The 26,902-nt window shown below is 45.3% G+C and overlaps 1 protein-coding gene across 1 annotated transcript in view; it reads left to right on the plus strand.

The window, feature by feature from the left end:
- The window catches only part of LOC112226415 (collagen alpha-1(XI) chain), a 200,433-nt gene that overhangs the window by 17,297 nt on the left and 156,234 nt on the right, over positions 1 to 26,902 (plus strand). Inside the window, exons 2-4 of the mRNA XM_042308330.1 lie at positions 9,386 to 9,550; positions 20,544 to 20,757; positions 23,186 to 23,348. Of these exons, the coding sequence (XP_042164264.1) occupies positions 9,386 to 9,550; positions 20,544 to 20,757; positions 23,186 to 23,348 (542 nt within the window). The remainder of the gene's footprint in view (positions 1 to 9,385; positions 9,551 to 20,543; positions 20,758 to 23,185; positions 23,349 to 26,902) is intronic.

Here is a 26,902-nt window from a genome sequence, read left to right on the forward strand (position 1 = left end):
CCTTGACCCACTCCCCCCCCTACAGCCCTGTCGATGTGAATGGGGGAGTACCCTTCCGTTTCCTCTAGATTCTTCTTTGAGTGATATTTGGGACTAAACCCGTTAGGTTTCTATTCTTTCAATGGATCCAACTGTCTGAGAACCCTGCTGATCGTTATCATCAATGCAGTGAGATTGCATATTCAATTCCTCCTTCTAGTTGTCTTTCTATGAAGCCTTTATGTGACCAGACGAGAGAGACTTCAGAAGACTCCATTCTTGTCAGATCGTGTTACTTTATTATTGTTATTTATTATACTTTGGAAGGCGCTGCTTCCTGTCCGTTGACCCGGTAACAGAAGGACAGAGGGGTGACATAAGGGTGACAAAAGGATGACATAGGGGTGACATAGGGGTGACATAGGGGTGACATAAGGGTGACATAAGGGTGACATAGGGATGATGTAAGGGATGGACTGAGACCAGAAATCATCCCGGACCATTTTTTCCACTCGTGCCCCCCCATTATTCTCCATATAATAATACTATAATACTTTTACTCCCTAATTTAGACTGACCCACTGGGTTAAAAATGGACCAGCCCATCTGGCATTTGACCGGTAATGCCCTATGGCCAGTCCGACCCTGTAAAGGGTTTGTTTAAGGGTGACATTAGTTTTTTTTTTCTGTCCAGACAAGATTACCCCATGTTGTTGGGGATGGCTGGATGGCTGGAGGATCATTAAAAAAATATATATATTTATTCTGGGTTTAGTTTGTCTTATAAGATGAGGGGTTCAGAGACAAGGGCTGCATTCCAAACAAAGTGCACTATATAGGGATAGGGCACTGGTCTAAAGTAGTGCACTATATAGGGAATAGGCCACTGGTCTAAAGTAGTGCACTATATAGGGAATAGGCCACTGGTCTAAAGTAGTGCACTATATAGGGAATAGGGCTCTGGTCTATAGTAGTGTACTATATAGGGTTATAGGGCTCTGGTCTATAGTAGTGTACTATATAGGGAATAGGGCTCTGGTCTAAAGTAGTGCACTATATAGGGAATAGGGCTCTGGTCTATAGTAGTGCACTATATAGGGAATAGGGCTCTGGTCTATAGTAGTGCACTATATAGGGAATAGGGCTCTGGTCTATAGTAGTGTACTATATAGGGAATAGGGCTCTGGTCTATAGTAGTGTACTATATAGGGAATAGGGCTCTGGTCTATAGTAGTGCACTATATAGGGAATAGGGCTCTGGTCTATAGTAGTGTACTATATAGGGAATAGGGCTCTGGTCTATAGTAGTGCACTATATAGGGAATAGGGCTCTGGTCTATAGTAGTGTACTATATAGGGAATAGGGCTCTGGTCTATAGTAGTGTACTATATAGGGAATAGGGCTCTGGTCTATAGGTGCACTATAGGGAATAGGGCTCTGGTCTATAGTAGTGTACTATATAGGGAATAGGGCTCTGGTCTATAGTAGTGCACTATATAGGGAATAGGGCTCTGGTCTATAGTAGTGTACTATATAGGGAATAGGGCTCTGGTCTATAGTAGTACCACTATATAGGGAATAGGGCCCTGGTCTATAGTAGTGCACTATATAGGGAATAGGGCTCTGGTCTATAGTAGTACCACTATATAGGGAATAGGGCTCTGGTCTATAGTAGTGCACTATATAGGGAATAGGGCCCTGGTCTATAGTAGTGCACTATATAGGGAATAGGGCTCTGGTCTATAGTAGTGCACTATATAGGAATAGGGCCCTGGTCTATAGTAGTGCACTATATAGGGAATAGGGCTCTGGTCTATAGTAGTACCACTATATAGGGAATAGGGCCCTGGTCTATAGTAGTACCACTATATAGGGAATAGGGCCCTGGTCTATAGTAGTGTACTATATAGGGAATAGGGCCCTGGTCTATAGTACGTGATGAAAGTGCTGTTAGATCACCTTCTTTATTTTCTATTCATTTATAGATGTTTTTATTTTTATCTTAATCTCTGCATTTTTTTTGTGAAAGGGGGTACTAGTTACTGAGTTGGATGTGCAGGGGTACGAGGTAATTGAGGTAGATTTGTACTACACATATAACTAGGAAAAATTGTAAACAGTAGGTAACAGTAGCAGCAGTGTATGTGATGAGTCAAAACAAAGTTAGTGCACAAAGGGTCAATGCAGATAGTCCAGATAACTATTTAAATAACTATTGAGCAGTCTAATAGCTTGGGAGTAGAAGCTGTTCAGGGTCCTGTTGGCAAAACAAAAATTGGTCGTGAGGTAGCAGAGAGAACAGTCTGTGACTTAGGTGGTTGGAATCTTTGACTTTTTTTTTTGGGGGGGGTCTTCCTCTGACACCGCCTGGTTTTGACTTCCTAGTGAAATAAAGACGAAATACAATTGGCATAGAGGTCCTGGATGGCAGGGAGCTTGGCCCCAGTGATGTCGATAGTTGATTCATATTTCCAGTGTCATGTCGATAGTTGATTCATATTTCCAGTGTCATGTCGATAGTTGATTCATATTTCCAGTGTCATGTCGATAGTTGATTCATATTTCCAGTGTCATGTAGGTAGTTGATTCATATTTCCAGTGTCATGTCGGTAGTTGATTCATATTTCCAGTGTCATGTCGATAGTTGATTCATATTTCCAGTGTCATGTCGATAGTTGATTCATATTTCCAGTGTCATGTCGACAGTTTGGTCATACTTCCGTGTCATGTCGGTAGTTTGGTCATGGTTCCGTGTGTCACTGTCATTCTGGTTAATAGGAGGGCGAATAGCGATGGGCGATGTGGTTGACATGTTCTCGGTCTCCTGCAGGGGAAGAGGCCCTCTCAGGCCCTCTCATGCCCTCTCAGGCCCTCTCATGCCCTCTCAGGCCCTCTCAAGCCCTCTCAGACCCTCTCATGCCCTCTCATGCCCTCTCATGCCCTCTCAGGCCCTCTCAGGCCCTCTCATGCCCTCTCAGGCCCTCTCATGCCCTCTCAGACCCTCTCATGCCCTCTCATGCCCTCTCAGGCCCTCTCAGGCCCTCTCATGCCCTCTCATGCCCTCTCAGACCTTCTCATGCCCTCTCAGACCCTCTCATGCCCTCTCAGGTCCTCTCAGGCCCTCTCATGCCCTCTCAGGCCCTCTCATGCCCTTTCAGGCCCTCTCATGCCCTCTCAGGCCCTCTCAGGCCCTCTCATGGCCCTCTCAGGCATGTCCTCTCAGGCCCTCTCAGGCCCTCTCATGTCCTCTCAGGCCCTCTCATGCCCTCTCAGGCCCTCTCAGGCCCTCTCATGTCCTCTCATGCCCTCTCATGCCCTCTCAGGCCCTCTCAGGTCCTCTCAGGCCCTCTCAGACCCTCTCATGCCCTCTCAGGCCCTCTCAGACCCTCTCATGCCCTATCAGGCCCTCTCAGGCCCTCTCATGCCCTCTCATGCCCTCTCAGGCCCTCTCAGGTCCTCTCAGGCCCTCTCAGGCCCTCTCAGGCCCTCTCATGTCATCTCAGGCCCTCTCATGCCCTCTCAGGCCCTCTCAGGCCCTCTCATGTCCTCTCATGCCCTCTCATGCCCTCTCATGCCCTCTCAGGCCCTCTCAGGCCCTCTCAGACCCTCTCATGCCCTCTCATGCCCTCTCAGGCCCTCTCAGGCCCTCTCATGCCCTCTCAGGCCCTCTCAGGCCCTCTCATACCCTCTCAGGCCCTCTCATACCCTCTCAGGCCCTCTCATGCCCTCTCAGACCTTCTCATGCCCTCTCAGACCCTCTCATGCCCTCTCAGGTCCTCTCAGGCCCTCTCATGCCCTCTCAGGCCCTCTCATGCCCTTTCAGGCCCTCTCATGCCCTCTCAGGCCCTCTCATGCCCTCTCAGGCCCTCTCATGCCCTCTCAGACCCTCTCAGACCCTCTCATGTCCTCTCAGGCCCTCTCAGGCCCTCTCAGGCCCTCTCATGTCCTCTCAGGCCCTCTCATGCCCTCTCAGGCCCTCTCAGGCCCTCTCATGTCCTCTCATGCCCTCTAATGCCCTCTCAGGCCCTCTCAGGTCCTCTCAGGCCCTCTCAGACCCTCTCATGCCCTCTCAGGCCCTCTCAGGCCCTCTCAGGCCCTCTTCACCACTGTGTTTGGACCATGATCCTTAGTGAGCTGATCCTTCAGTAACAGTAGATACACTTACATCTATATACGGTGGGGTCTCCCATTAGAAAAGGATCCACACAAATCATCTGGTTACTGTAACGTTGTCAATGGTTGCGTCCCAAATTGCATCCTATTCCCTGTATAGTTCACTACTTTAGACCAGAGCCCTATGGCATCCTATTCCCTATATAGTTCACTACTTTAGACCAGGACCCTATGGCATCCTATTCCCTACATAGTTCACTACTTTAGACCAGAGCCCTATGGCACCCTATTCCCTATATAGTGCACTACTTTAGACCAGAGCCCTATGGCATCCTATTCCCTACATAGTTCACTACTTTAGACCAGAGCCCTATGGCACCCTATTCCCTATATAGTTCACTGCTTATTACCAGGGCCCTATGGCACCCTATTCCCTAAATAGTGCACTACTTTAGACCAGAGCCCCATGGCATCCTATTCCCTACATAGTGCACTACTTTTGAGCAGAGTCCTATGGGTTGGTTCCATGTGGGACGTTTTCAATGTATTTGTGAGTAGTGAAGAGACCCCCTGTGCGTACGGCTCCTTTAAAACCTAGTCCTGCTATTAGCCTGCTTGAAATTCCCCATAACCATACTGTATATCACTGTGACCCTCGGGGGAGGGAGGGAGGGGAACTAAGTCAATTAAATAGTTAGAGAATTCCTCTCGTCTTTGCTGATACAGCTAGTCAGTTGAGAGAGAGATAGAAAAAGGAGAGCGATAGTGAGAGGAACAGGAGAGAGAGAGAGAATTAGAGAGAGAGACACAGACCATAGTATGTGTAACAGTTGTAACAGTGTATGAAACAACAAAAGACACTCCTTCAGTTCCTTTTCCATTTAATAGGAAAGGTTCTCAGTGGTGTTAAATTGCCTGTAAAACCTCAACCCTACTGTTGCAGACCCAAAGGCGATTTATCCCTCTCTCTCACACTCTCCAACTCTCTCTCTCTCTCTCTCTTTCTCTTTCTCACTCCCCCATGGTCTCTCCAAATCAAATCAAATCAAAGATGTTAATGCGAGTGTAGCGAAATGCTTGTGCTTCTAGTTCCGACAATGCAGTAATAAAAAGCAAGTAATCTAACTAACAATTCCAAAAAAAAACTACTGTCTTATACACAGTGTAAGGGGATAAAGAATATGTACATAAGGATATATGAATGAGTGATGGTACAGAGCAGCATAGGCAAGATACAGTAGATGATATCGAGTACAGTATATACATATGAGATAAGTATGTAAACCAAGTGGCATAGTTAAAGTGGCTAGTGATACATGTATTACATAAGGATGCAGTCGATGATATAGAGTACAGTATCAACGTATGCATATGAGATGAACAATGTAGGGTAAGTAACATTATATAAGGTAGCATTGTTTAAAGTGGCTAGTGATATATTTACATCATTTCCCATCAATTCCCATGATTAAAGTGGCTGGAGTAGAGTCAGTGTCATTGACAGTGTGTTGGCAGTAGCCACTCAATGTTAGTGGTGGCTGTTTAACAGTCTGATGGCCTTGAGATAGAAGCTGTTTTTCAGTCTCTCGGTCCCAGCTTTGATGCACCTGTACTGACCTCGCCTTCTGGATGACAGCGGGGTGAACAGGCAGTGGCTCGGGTGGTTGATGTCCTTGATGATCTTTATGGCCTTCCTGTAGCATCGGGTGGTGCAGACCTCACTACCCTCTGGAGAGCCTTACGGTTGAGGGCGGTGCAGTTGCCATACCAGGCGGTGATACAGCCCGCCAGGATGCTCTCGATTGTGCATCTGTAGAAGTTTGTGAGTGCTTTTGGTGACAAGCCGAATTTCTTCAGCCTCCTGAGGTTGAAGAGGCACTGCTGCGCCTTCCTCACGATGCTGTCTGTGTGAGTGGACCAATTCAGTTTGTCTGTGATGTGTATGCCGAGGAACTTAAAACTTGCTACCCTCTCCACTACTGTTCCATCGATGTGGATAGGGGGTGTTCCCTCTGCTGTTTCCTGAAGTCCACAATCATCTCCTTAGTTTTGTTGACGTTGAGTGTGAGGTTGTTTTCCTGACACCACACTCCGAGGGCCCTCACCTCCTCCCTGTAGGCCGTCTCATCGTTGTTGGTAATCAAGCCTACCACTGTTGTATCGTCCCAAACTTGATGATTGAGTTGGAGGCGTGCATGGCCACGCAGTCGTGGGTGAACAGGGAGTACAGGATGGGCTCAGAACGCACCCTTGTGGGGCCCCAGTGTTGAGGATCAGCGGGGAGGAGATGTTGTTGCCTACCCTCACCACCTGGGGCGGCCCGTCAGGAAGTCCAGTACCCAGTTGCACAGGGCGGGGTCGAGACCCAGGGTCTCGAGCTTGATGAAAGCTTGGAGGGTACTATGGTGTTGAATGCCGAGCTGTAGTCGATGAACAGCATTCTCACATAGGTATTCCTCTTGTCCAGATGGGTTAGGGCAGTGTGCAGTGTGGTTGAGATTGCATCGTCTGTGGACCTATTTGGGCGGTAAGCAAATTGGAGTGGGTCAAGGGTGTCAGGTAGGGTGGAGGTGATATGGTCCTTGACTAGTCTCTCAAAGCACTTCATGATGACGGATGGAGTGCTGGGGCGGTAGTCGTTTAGCTCAGTTACCTTAGCTTTCTTGGGAACAGGAACAATGGTGGCCCTCTTGAAGCATTGGGAACAGCAGACTGGTATAGGGATTGATTGAATATGTCCGTAAACACACCGGCCAGCTGGTCTGCATGCTCTAGGGCGCGGCTGGGGATGCCGTCTGGGCCTGCAGCCTTGCGAGGGTTAACACGTTTAAATGTCTTACTCACTTCGGCTGCAGTGAAGGAGAGACCGCATGTTTCCGTTGCAGGCCGTGTCAGTGGCACTGTATTGTCCTCAAAGCGGGCAAAAAGTTATTTAGTCTGCCTGGGAGCAAGACATCCTGGTCCGTGACTGGGCTGGGTTTCTTCCTTAGTCCGTGATTGACTGTAGACCCTGCCACATACCTCTTGTGTCAAAGCCGTTGAATTGAGATTCTACTTTGTCTCTGTACTGGCGCTTAGCTTGTTTGATAGCCTTGCGGAGGAATAAACTGTTTGTATTCAGTCATGTTACCAGACACCTTGCCCTGATTAAAAGCAGTACTTCAGTTTGCGAATGCTGCCATCCACGGTTTCTGAACAGGGAATGTTTTAATTTATGGGAATGACAACATCTTCAACGCACGTTCTAATGAACTCGCACACCGTATCAGCGTATTCGTCAATGTTGTTGTCTGACGCTCTGAAACATCTCCCAGTCCACGTGATGGAAGCAGTCTTGGAGTGTGGAGTCAGCTTGGTCAGACCAGCGTTGGACAGACCTCAGCGTGGGAGCTTCTTGTTTTAGTTTCTGTCTGTAGGCAGGGATCAACAAAATGGAGTCATGGTCAGCTTTTCCGTGGGGGGGGGCAGGGCCTTATATGCGTCGCGGAAGTTAGAGTAACAATGATCCAGGGTCTTTCCCTGGTTGCGCAATCGATATGCTGATAAAATTTAGGGAGTCTTGTTTTCAGATTAGCCTTGTTAAAATCCCCAGCTACAATAAATGCAGCCTCCGGATAAATCGTTTCCAGTTTGCAGAGAGTTAAATAAAGTTCGTTCAGAGCCATCGATGTGTCTGCTTGGGGGGGGATATAACGGCTGTGATTATAATCGAAGAGAATTCTCTTGGTAGATAATGCGGTCTACATTTGATTGTGAGGAATTCTAAATCAGGTGAACAGAAGGATTTGAGTTCCTGTATGTTTCTTTCATCACCATGTCACGTTGGCCATAAGGCATACGCCCCCGCCCGTCTTCTTACCAGAAAGATGTTTGTTCCTCTCGGCGCGATGCGTGGAGAAACCCGCTGGCTGCACCGCACATCGGATTGCGTCTCTCCAGTTAGCCATGTTTGTGAAGCAGAGAACGTTACAGTCTCTGATGTCCCTCTGGAATGCTACCCTTGCTCATTTCATCCCTGTCTCCCCCATCTCCCCCTCCCTCCCTACCTCTCTCCCCCACTTCCTCTCTTTCCCCTGCTCTCTCTGTCTCCCCCTCTTCCTCTCCCTCCCTCCCTCCCTCCCTCCCTCCCTCCCTCCCTCCCTCCCTCCCTCCCTCCCTCCCTCCCTCCCTCCCTCCCTCCCTCCCTCCCTCCCTCCCTCCCTCCTTCACTACTCCCTCTGCAGTCTCTTTCTCTCTCTTTCTCTCTCTCTCTCTCTCTCTCTCTCTGTCTCTCTGTCTCTCTCTCTCTCTCTACATTCTCCAACTCTCTCTTTCCCTTTCTCACTCCCCCATGGTCTCTCCCTGTCTCCCCCATCTCCCCCTCCCTCCCTACCTCTCTCTCCCCCACTTCCTCTCTTTCCCCCTGCTCTCTCTGTCTCCCCCTCTTCCTCTCCCTCCCTCCCTCCTTCACTCACTCCCTCTGTAGTCTCTTTCTCTCTCTCTCTCTCTCTTTCTCTCTCTGTTTCTCTCTCTCTCTTTCTCTCTCTCTCTCTGTCTCCCCCCCTCTCTTAACCTCCCTCCCTGTGGGTCTGTAACTGTGGTTTTGTAGAGTGGACCCCATATAGGCAGGGGGGGGCTATTAAACCGATTAGATGGCCCCTAATCATCTTTACAGGCCCACCGCCCAGGTTTCTGCATAAAAACACTGGTGGCCGTATCGGTAGATTTTCTCTTCACGTGCAGTAAAACCATCTAGTGGTGTGATAAAACATGTCCATCTTCTTGGAAAACGTCAAACCTCCATCCTTTTTGTTGAGTGTTGTTCTATGGCAAAGCAACCGAGCTACTACTACAAACAGACGGACATATCTACTGTAGTTGGACAAAGCTGTGTGCTGGAAAACCTTGGTAGAGCATGGGTGTGTGGGAGTAGACATTGTGGTGCTCATGTGAACTTCCTGTCCTTTTCAGGCTTCAGTTCTACCACTACTTAAAACGTAGTTGATAGTTAATACCATGGTAATTACAACAGTAATATATCCTTAAACTGTGAGGTGAAAGCTATATATATTCATTTAATAGCTTTCATGTTAGATTAAAGAGAGTAATATTTGCTTTTATGGGTTTGTGCTCCTTTTTTTTGTACTTAACCTCTTGAGGTCAAAGCTATAAAGGGGCTACTAAATCCTCACCCCTGAGGTATAAAAAAATATAAAAAAATCGACAATACAGTACATTTGCTATACTGCTCCCATATGAACAAACTCTTTATTTATAAATGACAAAACACTTGTCCCTCTCCTCTCTTCACAGCTGACCCAGTGGATGTTCTCAAGGCTCTGGACTTCCACAGCTCTCCGGATGGCGTCCGTAAAGTCACGGGCTACTGCGCTCACCGGAGAGGATCTAAACCTGACATAGCCTTCCGTGTGGGGAAGCAGGCCCAGATCAGCGCTCCCAGCAAGCAACTCTTCCCAGGTGACTTAACCGATCTGGAGACACACGCACACGCGCACACACACATCAAACCTCACGTAAATAGATTTTCCACACGCTCCCAAGTGGCACAGCGGTCTAAAGGCTCTGCATCTCAATGCTTAGAGGCGTCACTACAGTTCCTGGTTCGACTCCAGGCTGTATTACATCATCCTATGGGAATCTTGATTGGGAGTCCCATAGGGCAAACACATCCATATTCATCAGAGGCCATTTTGGAAAGACAGAGACGTCTTCGATAGTGTTTGAATTCCAGATGGCACCGCATCCCTATTCCCTATGTAGTGCACCTCATTGGGAATAGGGTGCCATTTTGGACACTTCCAAGGGGTCTCCATAGATACTACTGTCCTAAACTACTGTCTACTGTCCTAATCTACTGTCCTAAACTACTGTCCTAACCTACTGTCCTAAACTACTGTCCTAAGCTACTGTCCTAATCTACTGTCTTAAACTACTGTCCTAATCTACTGTCCATACTACTGTCCTAAACGACTGTCCTAAGCTACTGTCCTAAACTACTGTCCTAAGCTACTGTCCTAAACTACTGTCCTAAGCTACTGTCCTAAGCTACTGTCCTAAACTACTGTCCTAAGCTACTGTCCTAAACTACTGTCCTAATCTACTGTCCTAACATACTGTCCTAATCCACTGTCCTAAACTACTGTCCTAACGACTGTCCTAATCTACTGTCCTAAACTACTGTCCTAAGCTACTATCCTAAACTACTGTCCTAAGCTACTGTCCTAATCTACTGTCCTAAACTACTGTCCTAAGCTACTGTCCTAAACTACTGTCCTAAACTACTGTCCTAAGCTCCTGTCATAAGCTACTGTCCTAATCTACTGTCCTAAACTACTGTCCTAAACTACTGTGTTAAACTACTGTCCTAAATGAATGTCCTAATCTCCTGTCCTAAACTACTGTCCTAATCTACTGTCCTAAACTACTGTCCTAATCTACTGTCCTAAACTACTGTCCTAAACTACTGTCCTAAGCTACTGTCCTAAACTACTGTCCTAAACTACTGTCCTAAGCTACTGTCCTAAGCTACTGTCCTAAACTACTGTCCTAAGCTACTGTCCTAAACTACTGTCCTAAACTACTGTCCTAAGCTACTGTCCTAAGCTCCTGTCATAAGCTACTGTCCTAAGCTACTGTCCTAAGCTACTGCCCTAAACTACTGTCCTAAACTACTGTCCTAAGCTACTGTCATGATCTACTGTCCTAATCTACTGTCCTAACCTACTGTCCTAAACTACTGTCCTAATCTACTGTCCTAAACTACTGTCCTAAGCTACTGTCCTAAGCTACTGTCCTAAACTACTGTCCTAATCTACTGTCCTAACTACTGTCCTAAACCACTGTCCTAAGCTAATGTCCTAATCTACTGTCCTAAACTACTGTCCTAAGCTACTGTCCTAAACTACTGTCCTAAGCTACTGTCCTAAGCTACTGTCCTAAACTACTGTTCTTATCTACTGTCCTAAGCTACTGTCCTAAACTACTGTGCTAATCTACTGTCCTAAATGAATGTCCTAAGCTACTGTCCTAAACTACTGTCCTAAACTGCTGTCCTAATCTGCTGTCCTAATCTACTGTCCTAAACTACTGTCCTAAACTACTGTCCTAATCTACTGTCCTAAACTACAGTCCTAAACTACTGTCCTAATCTACTGTCCTAAACTACTGTCCTAAGCTACTGTCCTAAACTACTGTCCTAAACTACTGTCCTAAACTACTGTCCTAAACTACTGTCCTAAACTACTGTCCTAAGCTACTGTCCTAAACTACTGTCCTAAGCTACTGTCCTAAGCTACTGTCCTAAACTACTGTCCTAAACTACTGTCCTAAGCTACTGTCCTAAGCTACTGTCATGATCTACTGTCCTAATCTACTGTCCTAAGCTACTGTCCTAAACTACTGTCCTAAGCTACTGTCCTAAGCTACTGTCCTAAACTACTGTCCTAAACTACTGTCCTAAACTACTGTCCTAATCTACTGTCCTAAACTACTGTCCTAAACTACTGTCCTAAGCTACTGTCCTAAGCTACTGTCCTAAACTACTGTCCTAAACTGCTGTCCTAACCTACTGTCCTAAACTACTGTCCTAAACTACTGTCCTAAACTGCTGTCCTAACCTACTGTCCTAAACTACTGTCCTAAACTACTATCCTACTCTACTGTCCTAAACTACTGTCCTAAACTACTGTCCTAAACTACTGTCCTAATCTACTGTCCTAAGCTACTGTCCTAAACTACTGTCCTAAGCTACTGTCCTAAGCTACTGTCCTAAACTACTGTCCTAAACTACTGTCCTAAACTGCTGTCCTAACCTACTGTCCTAAACTACTGTTCTAAACTACTGTCCTAAACTGTTGTCTTAACCTACTGTTAAACTACTGTCCTTTACTATCCTACTCTATTGTCCTAAACTACTGTCCTAATCTACTGTCCTAAGCTACTGTCCTAAACTACTGTCCTAAGCTACTGTCCTAAACTGCTTACTGTTCAAACCAGTTAATCCACAGTATTGACAATAAAACAACAGAGGACTGGCCCACCCCTCATAGCCTGGTTCCTCTCTAGGTTTCTTCCTAGGTTTCTGTCTTTCTAGGGAGTTTTTCCTAGCCACCGTGCTTCTACATCTGCATCTCTAGGTTTCTTCCTAGGTTCATGCCTTTCTAGGGAGTTTTTCCTAGACACCGTGCTTCTACACCTGCATTGCTTGCTGTGTTGGGGTTTTAGGCTGGGTTTCTGTACAGCACTTTGATATATCAGCTAATGTTAGAAGGGCTATATAAATACATTTGATTTGATTTGATCTTACTAGAGGGAAGAGCTCTGCCAAACCTTTATAGTCGGCACTATGCAGAGAGAGACAGAGACGTTTCTGTACAGCACGTTGATATATCAGCTACTGTTAGAAGGGCTTTATAAATACATTTGATTTGAAATTGGATTGATTGAACAACAGAAGGAATACAACAACTAGGTCAATAGCTGTAGCGGCACAACACACTGTCTATAGATGAGGAAAAGGGATATGTTTCAGTTCTATCCATTGGTGGAATCGAGATGTTTAGTGTGTGAATACAGCAAGTACCCTGTAGAGATAGATGAATAGCTGAGAGATTAGGGCCTACACTGTAGGGATAGAATATGACCTACACTGCAGGGATAGAATATGACCTACACTGTAGGGATAGAATATGACCTACACTGTAGGGATAGAATATGACCTACACTGTAGGGATAGAATATGACCTACACTGCAGGGATAGAATATGACCTACACTGTAGGGATAGAATATGACCTACACTGTAGGGATAGAATATGACCTACACTGCAGGGATAGAATATGACCTACACTGCAGGGATAGAATATGACCTACACTGCAGGGATAGAATATGACCTACACTGCAGGGATAGAATATGACCTACACTGCAGGGATAGAATATGACCTACACTGTAGGGATAGAATATGACCTACACTGCAGGGATAGAATATGACCTACACTGCAGGGATAGAATATGACCTACACTGCAGGGATAGAATATGACCTACACTGCAGGGATAGAATATGACCTACACTGTAGGGATAGAATATGACCTACACTGTAGGGATTAATGGATTGATAGAATAGGGCCTACACTGTAGGGATTAATGAATTGATAGAATAGGACCTACACTGTAGGGATTAATGAATTGATAGAATAGGGCCTACACTGTAGGGATTAATGAATTGATAGAATAGGACCTACACTGTAGGGATTAATGAATTGATAGAATAGGACCTACACTGTAGGGATTAATGAATTGATAGAATAGGGCCTACACTGTAGGGATTAATGAATTGATAGAATAGGACCTACACTGTAGGGATTAATGAATTGATAGAATAGGGCCTACACTGTAGGGATTAATGAATTGATAGAATAGGGCCTACACTGTAGGGATTAATGAATTGATAGAATATGACCTACACTGTAGGGATTAATGAATTGATAGAATATGACCTACACTGTAGGGATTAATGAATTGATAGAATAGGACCTACACTGTAGGGATTAATGGATTGATAGAATAGGACCTACACTGTAGGGATTAATGAATTGATAGAATAGGGCCTACACTGTAGGGATTAATGAATTGATAGAATAGGACCTACACTGTAGGGATTAATGAATTGATAGAATAGGACCTACACTGTAGGGATTAATGAATTGATAGAATAGGACCTACAATGTAGGGATTAATGAATTGATAGAATATGACCTACAATGTGGGGATAAGGGAGGTTAATTGAGATGTTTAATGTATGAAGGAAGACTGCGGATACAGAATGATAGGGTCCATACCATAAAGACACGTAGGACGTGTCGACCAAGCATTTATTAGCTCGAAGGATAAATAAAGGACAAAGCTGGTTCTTGTCCTGTGGAGGCGTTGACCCTCTTTCTGGTTGAAAAGATAGACCGTTTAAGACGCTAGTTGCCTACTTGGCCCGTACTGACAGGATACTGTATACAACTTTACTAGAAACAGTGGCTTGTTAAATACTTTTCCCTCCATCTGTGAGTGTTGGCGCTTTGCCAAATTGTCCAGACAGCAAAGGAAAAAAATAAAGGCACAAAATAGCAGGAGATTAAATGAACAGTGAGATTTTCTGTGATTTTAGGCCAAAAAATAATTTGCCTGGAAATGTTACTGGTTTTAAAGACTGGGAATTTCAGTCATATAGGCTCAAATACAATTGAAGGAAGTGGAGTACAGTTTCCCAGTCTAAAAGAGAACGATTCAGCTTTTATTTCATCACCAGAAACATATGTTATTCTAGTTAACGGTTAGTTAAATAATTACATTTTGTTTGGATTGTTCTCTTTTCACACACCTTGTAAAAGATTAATTGTACAATTAGTAAATACATGTGACTTTCAAGATTAGCCAGTTGGTCTAATATGTTCTTAAAGTACCCAGCAACAAAGGACACATTTAAACTTAAATTAAAGTATCTACTATAATTGGGAGAAAATGAAAGGTACGAGCCTGACCCTAACACTTCGTCTGGTAAACTGAAGGATGCAGCTATAGGGGAAATGTAACCCCTCTCAAGTAGACAAAAGCTATGGATGTGAGGGCTAACAGTCCATGAGATTGACATTATCATTTTAATGTGTCTTCAAGGATGGGTGTAACAAAGGACAAGACACTGCATCTCAGTGCTAGAGGCGTCACTACAGACCCTGGTTCAGCGGTCTAAGGGCACTGCATCTCAGTGCTAGAGGCGTCACTACAGACCCTGGTTCAGAGGTCTAAGACACTGCATCTCAGTGCTAGAGGCGTCACTACAGACCCTGGTTCAGCGGTCTAAGGGCACTGCATCTCAGTGCTGGAGGTGTCACTACAGACCCTGGTTCAGCGGTCTAAGACACTGCATCTCAGTGCTAGAGGCGTCACTACAGACCCTGGTTCAGAGGTCTAAGACACTGCATCTCAGTGCTAGAGGCGTCACTACAGACCCTGGATCAGAGGTCTAAGACACTGCATCTCAGTGCTAGAGGCGTCACTACAGACCCTGGTTCAGAGGTCTAAGACACTGCATCTCAGTGCTAGAGGCGTCACTACAGACCCTGGTTCAGAGGTCTAAGACACTGCATCTCAGTGCTAGAGGCGTCACTACAGACCCTGGTTCAGCGGTCTAAGGGCACTGCATCTCAGTGCTAGAGGCGTCACTACAGACCCTGGTTCAGAGGTGAGGCACTGCATCTCAGTGCTAGAGGCGTCACTACAGACCCTGGTTCAGAGGTCTAAGACACTGCATCTCAGTGCTAGAGGCGGCACTACAGACCCTGGTTCAGAGGTCTAAGATCTCAGTGGTAGAGGCGTCACTACAGACCCTGGTTCAGTGGTCTAAGACACTGCATCTCAGTGGTAGAGGCGTCACTACAGACCCTGGTTCAGTGGTCTAAGACACTGCATCTCAGTGCATCACTACAGACCTTGGTTCAGTGGTCTAAGACACTGCATCTCAGTGGTAGAGGCGTCACTACAGACCCTGGTTCAGAGGTCTAAGACACTGCATCTCAGTGTTAGAGGCGTCACTACAGACCCTGGTTCAGAGGTCTAAGACACTGCATCTCAGTGTTAGAGGCGTCACTACAGACCCTGGTTCAGAGGTCTAAGACACTGCATCTCAGTGCTAGAGGCGTCACTACAGACCCTGGTTCAGAGGTCTAAGACACTGCATCTCAGTGTTAGAGGCGTCACTACAGACCCTGGTTCAGAGGTGACACTGCATCTCAGTGCTAGAGGCGTCACTACAGACCCTGGTTCAGAGGTCTAAGGGCACTGCATCTCAGTGCTAGAGGCGTCACTACAGACCCTGGTTCAGAGGTCTAAGGGCACTGCATCTCAGTGCTAGAGGCGTCACTACAGACCCTGGTTCAGAGGTCTAAGGGCACTGCATCTCAGTGCTAGAGGCGGCACTACAGACCCTGGTTCAGAGGTCTAAGGGCACTGCATCTCAGTGTTAGAGGCGTCACTACAGAACCTGGTTCAGAGGTCTAAGACACTGCATCTCAGTGCTAGAGGTGTCACTACAGACCCTGGTTCAGAGGTCTAAGACACTGCATCTCAGTGCTAGAGGTGTCACTACAGACCCTGGTTCAGTGGTCTAAGACACTGCATCTCAGTGCTAGAGGCGTCACTACAGACCCTGGTTCAGAGGTCTAAGACACTGCATCTCAGTGCTAGAGGCGTCACTACAGACCCTGGTTCAGAGGTCTAAGACACTGCATCTCAGTGCTAGAGGCGTCACTACAGACCCTGGTTCAGAGGTCTAAGACACTGCATCTCAGTGCTAGAGGCGTCACTACAGACCCTGGTTCAGAGCTCTAAGACACTGCATCTCAGTGCTAGAGGCGTCACTACAGACCCTGGTTGAAATCCAGGTCTAAGACACTGCATCTCATTGGGAGTCCCTAGGGCGTGCACACAGACCCTGGTTGGGAGTCCCTAAGACACTGCATCTCTGGCCCTGATTGGTCTATCACACCCTGGGGCGGTGCACATCTGGCACTGATTCTCAGTGCCCCTAGGGCGGTGCACATCAGGCCCTGATTGAAATCGCCCCAGGCTGAATCACATCTGGCCCTGATTGGGAGTCCCATAGGGCGGTGCACATCTGGCCCTGATTGGGAGTCCCATAGGGCGGTGCACATCTGGCCCTGATTGGTCTATCGCCCCATAGGGCGGTGCACATCTGGCCCTGATTGGTCTATCGCCCCATAGGGCGGTGCACATCTGGCCCTGATTGGTCTATCGCCCCATAGGGCGGTGCACATCTGGCCCTGATTGGTCTATCGCCCCATAGGGCGGTGCACAGCTGGCCCTGATTGGTCTATCGCCCAATAGGGCAGTGCACATCTGGCCCTGATTGGTCTATCGCCCCATAGGGCGGTGCACATCTGGCCCTGATTGGTCTATTGCCCCACAGGGCGGTGCACATCTGGCCCTGATTGGTCTATCGCCCCATAGGGCGGTGCACAGCTGGCCCTGATTGGTCTATCGCCCCATAGGGCGGTGCACATCTGGCCCTGATTGGTCTATCGCCCCATAGGGCGGTGCACATCTGGCCCTGATTGGTCTATCGCCCCATAGGGCGGTGCACATCTGGCCCTGATTTCGTTCTTAAACTTGCCATGTTAAATACAGGTGAAAACAAAAAGAAACAGGAAGTCTCCCAGAAATACGATGATGTATACGATGATGTCATTAGGACTGTAACAGTCATGGAATTTTGGGTGATGGTTATTGGTGAGGAAAATGGACCCCGGTCACCGTTATAACCCACCAGACACGCCACCAGGTTTTTTTTTTCATAGTCCCCAAATCCAGAACAAATTCAAGAAAATGTGAAGATGTATATAGAGACCTTATTGCATTGAACTTCCTTCCGTCTCATATTGCTCAAATAAACAGCAAACCTGGTTTCAGAAAACAGATAAAGTGACACCTCGCAGCACAACACCTCTCCCCTATTGGACCTCGATAGTATGTGTGTATGCATTGATATGTAGGCTACGTGGGCCTTTTTAAATATGTGTGTAGTTCTATCCTTGAGCTGTTCTTGTCTATTGATGTCTATTGTATTATGTCATTCTGTATTATGTCATTCTATATTATGTCATTCTATATTATGTCATTCTATATTATGTCATTCTATATTATGTCATTCTATATTATGTCATTCTATATTATGTCATTCTATATTATGTCATTCTGTATTATGTCATTCTATATTATGTCATTCTATATTATGTCATTCTGTATTATGTCATTCTATATTATGTCATTCTATATTATGTCATTCTGCATTATGTCATTCTATATTATGTCATTCTATATTATGTCATTCTATATTATGTCATTCTATATTATGTCATTCTGTATTATGTCATTCATGTTCTGTGTTCTGTGTTCTATTGTATTATGTCATTCATGTTCTGTGTTCTGTGTTCTATTGTATTATGTAATTCTGTATCATGTTTCATGTTTGGTGTGGAACCCCAGGAAGAGTAGCTGCTGCTTTTGCAACAGCTAATGGGGGATCCTAATAAAATATACCAAAATAACCTGCTCCTGACTGCATGTGCTGCTGCTGCAGGGAGGGGGGTGTTGCCTAGGCAACCGGAGACTCGTTTGCGACAACACCTTGCTTGTTTCAGCAAGGAGCAAAGTTTCATCACGTTGTTAAGAGTCCATGTTACCGCAGAAACGGACTCAAGCGAACGATTTCCCAGCCGTCCCGTCACCAGTCAGCTGTTTGTTCCACACTAAACGTTACTAAACTCAGCAAAAAAAGAAACGTCCTCTCACTGTCAACTGCGTTGATTTTCAGCAAACTTAACATATTTGTATGAACATAACAAGATTCAACAACTGAGACATAAACTGAACAAGTTCCCCAGACAAGTTACTAACAGAAATGGAATAATGTGTCCCTGAACAAAGGGGGGTCGAAATCAAAAGTAACAGTCAGTATCTGGTGTGGCCACCAGCTGCATTAAGTACTGCGGTGCATCTCCTCCTCATGGACTGCACCAGATGTGCCAGTTCTTGCTGTGAGATGTTACCCCACTCTTCCACCAAGGCACCTGAAAGTTCCTGGACATTTCTGGGGGGGATGGCCCCTATCCCTCACCCTCCGATCCAACAGGTCCCAGACGTGCTTAATGGGATTGAGATCCAGGCTATTCGCTGGCCATGGCAGAACACTGACATTCTTGTCTTGCAGGAAATCACTCACAGAATGAGCCGTATGGCTTGTGTCATTGTCATGCTGGAGAGTCATGTCAGGATGAGCCTGTAGGAAGGGTACCACATGAGAGAGGAGGATGTCTTCCCTGTAACGCACAGCGTTGAGATTGCCTGCAGTGACAACAAGCTCAGACTGATGATGTTGTGACACACCGCCCCAGACCATGACAGACCCTCCACCTACAAATCGATCCCGCTCCAGTGTACAGGCCTCGGTGTAAAGCTCATTCCTTCGACGATAAACGCAAATCCGACCATCACTCCTGGTGAAACAAAACCGTGACTTGTCAATGAAGAGCACTTTTTGACAGTCCTGTCTGGTCCAGCGACGGTGGGTTTGTACCCATAGGTTACGTTGTTGCCGGTGATTTCTGGTGAGGACCTGCCTTACAACAGGCCTACAATCCCTCAGTCCAGCCTCTCACCGCCAATTGTGGACAGTCTGAGCACTGATGGAGGGATTGTGCCTTCCTGGTGTAACTTGGGCAGTTGATGTTGCCATCCTGTACCTGTCCCGCAGGTGTGATGTTCCGATGTACCGATCCTGTGCAGGTGGTGTTTCACGTGGTCTGCCACTGCGAGGACGATCAGCTGTCCATCCTGTCTCCCTGTAGCCCTGTCTTAGGCGTCTCACAGTACGGAGATTGGAATTTATTGCCCTGGCCACATCTGCAGTCCTCATGCTTCCTTGCTGCACGCCTAAGGCACTTTCACGCAGATGAGCAGGGACCCTGGGTATCTTTCTTTTGGTGTTTTTCAGTCAGTAGAAAGGCCTCTTTAATGTCCTAAGTTTTCATAACTGTGACCTTTAATTGCCTACTGTCTTTAAGCTATTAGTGTCTCAACGACCGTCCCACAGGTGCATGTTCATTAATTGTTTATGGTTCATTGAACAAGAATGGGAAACAGTGTTTAAACCCTTTAAAATGAAGATCTGTGAAGTTATTTGGATTTTTACGAAATTGTTTCTTTTTATGCTGAGTTTATTATTATTATTATTATTAATCTTGATTTGGCAGCCCTCGTGTGCGTCTGTGTGTCTGTTTTTTTACATTTCAAAAGCCTTGTTTTCTGTTTTGTCTTTTGGACTTCAAGAGCATCTTTTTGTCCACGGTTATGATTTGTTTTTACAACGGTTATAACAGTTGTTTTATTTTCATGATGGTCTTCATCCGGTTATAGGGTTATTCTTTAATTTTGAATCTCTCTATCTAATCAGATGAATAAATGAACCTCTCTAACCAATCGGATGAATAAATTAACCTCTAACTAATCAGATGAATAAATTAACCTCTCTAACCAATCAGATGAATAAATTAACCTCTCTATCTAATCAAATGAATAAATTAACCTCTCTAACCAATCAGATGAATAAATTAACCTCTCTAACTAATCAGATGAATAAATTAACCTCTCTAACCAATCAGATGAATAAATTAACCTCTCTAACTAATCAGATGAATAAATTAACCTCTCTAACCAATCAGATGAATAAATTAACCTCTCTATCCAATCAGATGAATAAATTAACCTCTCTATCTAATCAGATTAATAAATGAACCTCTCTAACCAATCAGATGAATAAATGAACCTCTTTAACCAATCAGATGAATAAATGAACTTCTCTCTTATTTTTCTTCTTTCACCAGGAGGAGTGTTCCCAGAGGACTTCTCAGTGATGTTCACCATCAAGCCCAAGGCAGGGAGCCAGTCCTTCTTGCTGTCTGTGTATAACGAGCAGGGGGTCCAGCAGCTGGGTGTGGAGGTGGGACGCTCCCCTGTCTTCCTGTATGAAGACCAACATGGGAAACCTTCCCCAGAGGATTACCCACTGTTCAGATCCATCAACCTCGCTGATGGCAAGTAAGTGAAGTCTGAGACACCTGAGTAACTCATCACTACCGTATCACAGAGCAAGGTATTTTATGTTACGGACAGGATAAGTGTTGGGGTAAGGTGAGGCGCTGTTTGGGTTAGTATTAGGATTTCTCTTTACTCAGGTAAGTAACTGAAGTTTGACTGAATCTACGAGAAGTTAGAAGATGCTCATCGCCTTATTCTAAAATTGTTTTAATTTTTTTTTTAAATGTCCTGCTATCTACACACAATAACCCATCATGCAGTTTTGCAAATGCTTAGTTGAGACTCAACAGAGCTCAGGTGCATCCTGTTTCTATTTATGTTACAACTTGATTGGAGTCCAGGATAAACATGGGTTGACAGTATTCAGCAAGATGTTTCTGAGGTCAGGGTAACTGAAGTTTGACTGAATCTTAGAAGATGCTCAGATGTGTGCCATGTTGTATGGAGGACGGCAAGATGTTTCTGAGAGGGTCTGTGACAAAATTGAGTTCTTCCTGCAGACATACTCCATGCAATAAGCTATGTTTTACAAGATGGGCTTACAAGATCTAAGTGTTCGGAAATCTCAAGAACGTATTTAAGGCTTCTAAGCAGACCCAAACAAATCACTGAAAATGCACAATTATTATATTGATATGCTTCATTGTCTAGTTATTGAAAACATAAGGAATATAACTGTGGGATGTGGCTGTATTTTTTTTTTTGAGTAACCCAATTATTTGGCAGGGTTTTAATTACAAATCGTTTTTGCCAAATTATTTACAGCTGTCTGTGTTGTTGATGTGTAGTTAACTATCCAAATAAAAGAGTTTGAGCTTCATAAATTACCTAACTGTAACATTGATATTCTGACTGTGAACTCTTTGCTAATTTGAAACATTTTGCAAAAACGTGTCTGATACAATTGTCTACAGTGAAATGAAGCGTTGCATTGGTATGTAACTTGAATGTCTGTCGTTGATTTATCTGTTTTCCAAAACTTGTAAAGTAGAGTTAGCCTGTTTCAATTACTGTATTTTATTGTTTTATTGTTTGTTTAGCGAGGAATTTTTCTGAGAAGATCAAATTATCTTCAACAAGAACAACCTAGTTTTAAGTTTTAAATCTGTTGGCATCTCTCTGACTATACCAGACTGTAGATCATCTCTGACTATACCAGATGGTAGATAATCTCTGACTATACCAGACGGTAGATCATCTCTGACTATACCAGACTGTAGATCATCTCTGACTATATGAGATGGTAGATAATCTCTGACTATACCAGATGGTAGATAATCTCTGACTATATGAGATGGTAGATAATCTCTGACTATACCAGATGGTAGATAATCTCTGACTATACCAGACGGTAGATCATCTCTGACTATACCAGACTGTAGATCATCTCTGACTATACCAGACTGTAGATCATCTCTGACTATACCAGGCGGTAGATAATCTCTGACTATACCAGATGGTAGATCATCTCTGACTATACCAGACTGTAGATCATCTCTGACTATATGAGATGGTAGATCATCTCTGACTATACCAGGCGGTAGATCATCTCTGACTATACCAGACTGTAGATCATCTCTGACTATACCAGAGTGTAGATCATCTCTGACTATACCAGACCGTAGATCATCTCTGACTATATGAGACGGTAGATCATATGACTATACCAGACCGTAGATCATCTCTGACTATATCAGACGGTAGATCATCTGACTATACCAGACGGTAGATCATCTCTGACTATACCAGACTGTAGATCATCTCTGACTATACCAGACGGTAGATCATCTCTGACTATACCAGACTGTAGATCATCTCTGACTATACCAGACTGTAGATCATCTCTGACTATACCAGACGGTAGATCATCTCTGACTAATACCAGACGGTAGATCATCTCGGACTAAAACCAGACGGTAGATCATCTCTGACTAATACCAGACGGTATATCATCTCTGACTATACCAGACTGTAGATCATCTCTGACTAATACCAGACGGTGGATCATCTCTGACTATACCAGACGGTAGATCATCTCTGACTAATACCAGACGGTAGATCATCTCTGACTAATACCAGACGGTAGATCATCTCGGACTAAAACCAGACGGTAGATCATCTCTGACTAATACCAGACGGTAGATCATCTCGGACTAAAACCAGACGGTAGATCATCTCTGACTAATACCAGACGGTAGATCATCTCTGACTATACCAGACTGTAGATCATCTCTGACTAATACCAGACGGTGGATCATCTCTGACTATACCAGACGGTAGATCATCTCTAACTAATACCATATTGTAAATGTCCAACCTGTGCTCAGGTTTTACCATTCAACATCAACAAATACACCACATACGTTTCATGTTCTCCTCCAAATCTCTCATATATCTCTAACCCACGTCCTACTCTGTCCATGTGTAGATGGCATCGCGTGGCCATCAGTGTGGAGAAGAAGAGTGTGACCATCATTGTGGATTGTAAGAAGAAGCTGAGCAGGCCACTGAAGAGGAGCGACGGGTCGGCCATCAACACTGACGGCATCGTTGTCTTTGGAACCAGGATCCTGGATGAAGAAGTTTTTGAGGTAAGAACATTAAAGGCCCAGTGTAGTCCAAAACGTGATTTTCCTGTCTTTTTATATATATTTCCACACTATGAGGTTGTAACAATACTGTGAAATTGTGTGAAAATTCTAAGGACATTGGCCGTTGCTTACTGTGCCACAGTGTTGTTGATTTTATGTATGGATAGTGTGCAGCAAATGTTGGATTGCTGTCTTTTTGGGTCAGGCCTGTACCCGGGGCAAAAACGGGGCTTAGTCCCTATATAAAAATCACAAAAAAAGGTTCAAATGATTGATTGACAGGTTGGCGCAAAATCTGTAATTCCGCTGTGCTGTGTCAGCACTATGGACAGAGCGCAGCGTGGTGTGTGTAAGGAGGCTATGGAAAGCCACTTGGGAAAATGGTTTCGGTTACCCGGTAATTTCTGGCTTTTGGACGATAAAATTGTATCTGGAAAAAGAATTCCGGGGCTGCTGAGGAGACAGAGAAAGCGAGAGAGGAGCCTCGGCCTAGGCTACTGTTGATTGTAAAGATGGAGGTCTTTTTCATTGAAGGGGGAAAAGCCTACTAACCAGGGCTCCAGATGGCCACCATTTAGTTGCATTTTGCGACCCTTTGACACCAGGTGGTGGGAGTTAGAATGTATTGGTTGCATCGGGGCAGGATGCACATTCATTCGTCTTAGGAGGCTAAAACCATGAGTCGGTCAAATTGTAAAGTGGATTAAGTCAGCCCCCCCCCGCACCTCTCTGATTCAGAGGGGTTGGGTTAAATGCAGAAGACACATTTCAGTTGAAGGCATTCAGTTGTACAACTGACTAGGTATCCCCCTTTTGCAGCATACATAATAGTATACCCTGAAAAGTAAAAGCTTTCATTCCCGAAATAGGCTCGGCCGCCCTGTCCCACAACACACATTTTGGGACATCATATGAACGTTCATTCAGTTGTACTGACTAGGTATCCCCCCCTTTCATTCAGTTGTACTGACTAGGTATCCCCCTTTCATTCAGTTGTACTGACTAGGTATCCCCCTTTCATTCAGTTGTACTGACTAGGTACCCCCCTTTCATTCAGTTGTACTGACTAGGAGCCCCCTTTCATTCAGTTGTACTGACTAGGTATCCCCCTTTCATTTCAGTTGTACTGACTAGGTATCCCCCTTTCATTCAGTTGTACTGACTAGGTATCCCCCCTTTCATTCTGTTGTACTGACTAGGTATCCCCCCTTTCATTCAATTGTACTGACTAGGTATCCCCCCTGTCATTCAGTTGTACTGACTAGGTATCCCCCCTTTCATTTCACAACAGCTACACACAAGTGTAAAGGGATGAAGAATATGTACATAAGAATATATGAATGAGTGATGGTACAGAATGGCTAGTGATACATGTATTACATAAAGATGGCAAGATGCAGTAGATTGTATAGAGTACAGGATATACATATGAGATGAGTAATGTAGGGTATGTAAACATTATATTAAGTGGCATTGTTAAAAGTGGCTAGTGATACATTTTTTACATACATTTTCCATTATTAAAGTGTCTGGAGTTGAGTCAGTATGTTGGCAGCAACTCAATGTTACTGGTGGCTGTTTAACAGTCTGATGCCCTTGAGATAGAAGCTGTTTTTCAGTCTCTCGGTCCCTGCTTTGATGCACCTGTACTGACCTCGCCTTCTGGATGATAGCAGGGTGAACAGGCAGTGGCTCGGGTGGTTGTTGTCCTTGATGAGGCGCTGCTGCGCCTTCTTCACCACGGTGTCTGTGTGGGTGGACCAATTCAGTTTGTCCGTGATGTGTACGCCTAGGAACTTAAAACTTTCTACCCTCTCCACTACTGTCCTGTCGATGTGGATAGTGGGGTGCTCCCTCTGCTGTTTCATGAAGTCCACGATCATCTCCTTTGTTTTGTTTTGTTGATGTTGAGTGTGAGGTTATTTTCCTGACACCACACTCCGAGGGCCCTCACCTCCTCCCTGTAGACCGTCTCATCGTTGTTGGTAATCAAGCCTACCACTGTAGTGTCGTCCGCAAACTTGATGATTGAGTTGGAGGCGTGCATGGCCACGCAGTCGTGGGTGAACAGGGAGTACAGGAGAGGGCTCAGAATGCACCCTTGTGGGGCCCCAGTGTTGAGGATCAGCGGGGTGGAGGTATTGTTACCTATCCAGGACCAAATTGCACAGGGCGGGGTCGAGACCCAGGCTCTCGAGCTTGATGACGAGTTTGGAGGGTACTATGGTGTTAAATGCTGAGCTGTAGTCGATGAACAGCATTCTTACATAGGTATTCCTCTTGTCCAGATGGGATAGGGCAGTGTGCAGTGTGGTTGCGATTGCGTCGTCTGTGGACCTATTGGGGCGGTAAGCAAATTGGAGTGGGTCTAGGGTGTCAGTTAGGCTGGAGTTGATATGGTCCTTGACTAGTTTCTCAAAGCACTTGATGACAGAAGTGAGTGCTATGGGGCGGTAGTCATTTAGCTCAGTTACCTTAGCTTTGTTGGGAACAGGAACAATGGTGGCCCTCTTGAAGCATGTGGGGACAGCAGACTGGGATAAGGATTGATTGAATATGTCCGTAAACACACCAGCCAGCTGGTCTGTGCATGCTCTGAGGACGCGGCTGGGCCTGCAGCCTTGCGAGGGTTAACATGTTTAAATGTTTTACTCACGTCGGCTGCAGTGAAGGAGTGTTCGCAGGTTTTGGTAGCGGGCAGTGTCAGTGCCACTGTATTGTCCTCAAAGCGAGCAAAGAAGTTATTTAGTCTGTCTGGGAGCAAGACATCCTGGTCCGCGACGGGGCTAGTTTTCTTTTTGTAATCCGTGATTGACTGTAGACCCTGCCACATACCTCTTGTGTCTAAGGAATGTCTGAGGTAACAGTAAATTATAACAACAATTGTCTACCGACAATACATGACTTAGGTTGCACGTGTAACGGTCGTCGTATGAAGAAGGTGTGGACCAAGCTGCAGCGTGGTAAGTGTTCATATTATTTATTGAACTGAACACTAAATACAAAAATAACAAGAGAATAAATGAAACCGAAACAGTCCCGTAAGGTGCAAACACTGATACGGAAAACAACTACCCACAAAAACCCTGTGGGGAAAAGCTACCTAAGTATGGTTCTCAATCAGAGACAACGATAGACAGCTGTCCCTGATTGAGAACCACACCCAGCCAAAACAAAGAAATACAAACACATAGAAAAAGAACATAGACTGCCCAAATCACACCCTGACCAGCCCAAAAATAGAGACATAAAAAGCTCTCTACGGTCAGGGCACGAAGCTGTGAATGACTTGAGAAGATGAGAAGCCTACTCATTTGTTCTATTGCGTGATGCTGCAAAAACAAATTGGTGCGACCAAAATCATGGGCTGGTGCCACCAACTGAAAAACTTAGTGGCACCAGGGGAAAATGTTAGTCTGGAGCCCTGCTACATGGGGAATGTCCTCCATATGGAGGCGGCAGGGTAGCCTAGTGGTTAGAATGTTGGACTAGTAACTGGAAGGTTGTAAGTTCAAACCCCCAAGGTACAAATCTGTCCTTCTGCCCCTGAACAG

Source organism: Oncorhynchus tshawytscha, linkage group LG28 (assembly GCF_018296145.1).
Source record: "Oncorhynchus tshawytscha isolate Ot180627B linkage group LG28, Otsh_v2.0, whole genome shotgun sequence".
Taxonomy (NCBI): domain Eukaryota; kingdom Metazoa; phylum Chordata; class Actinopteri; order Salmoniformes; family Salmonidae; genus Oncorhynchus; species Oncorhynchus tshawytscha.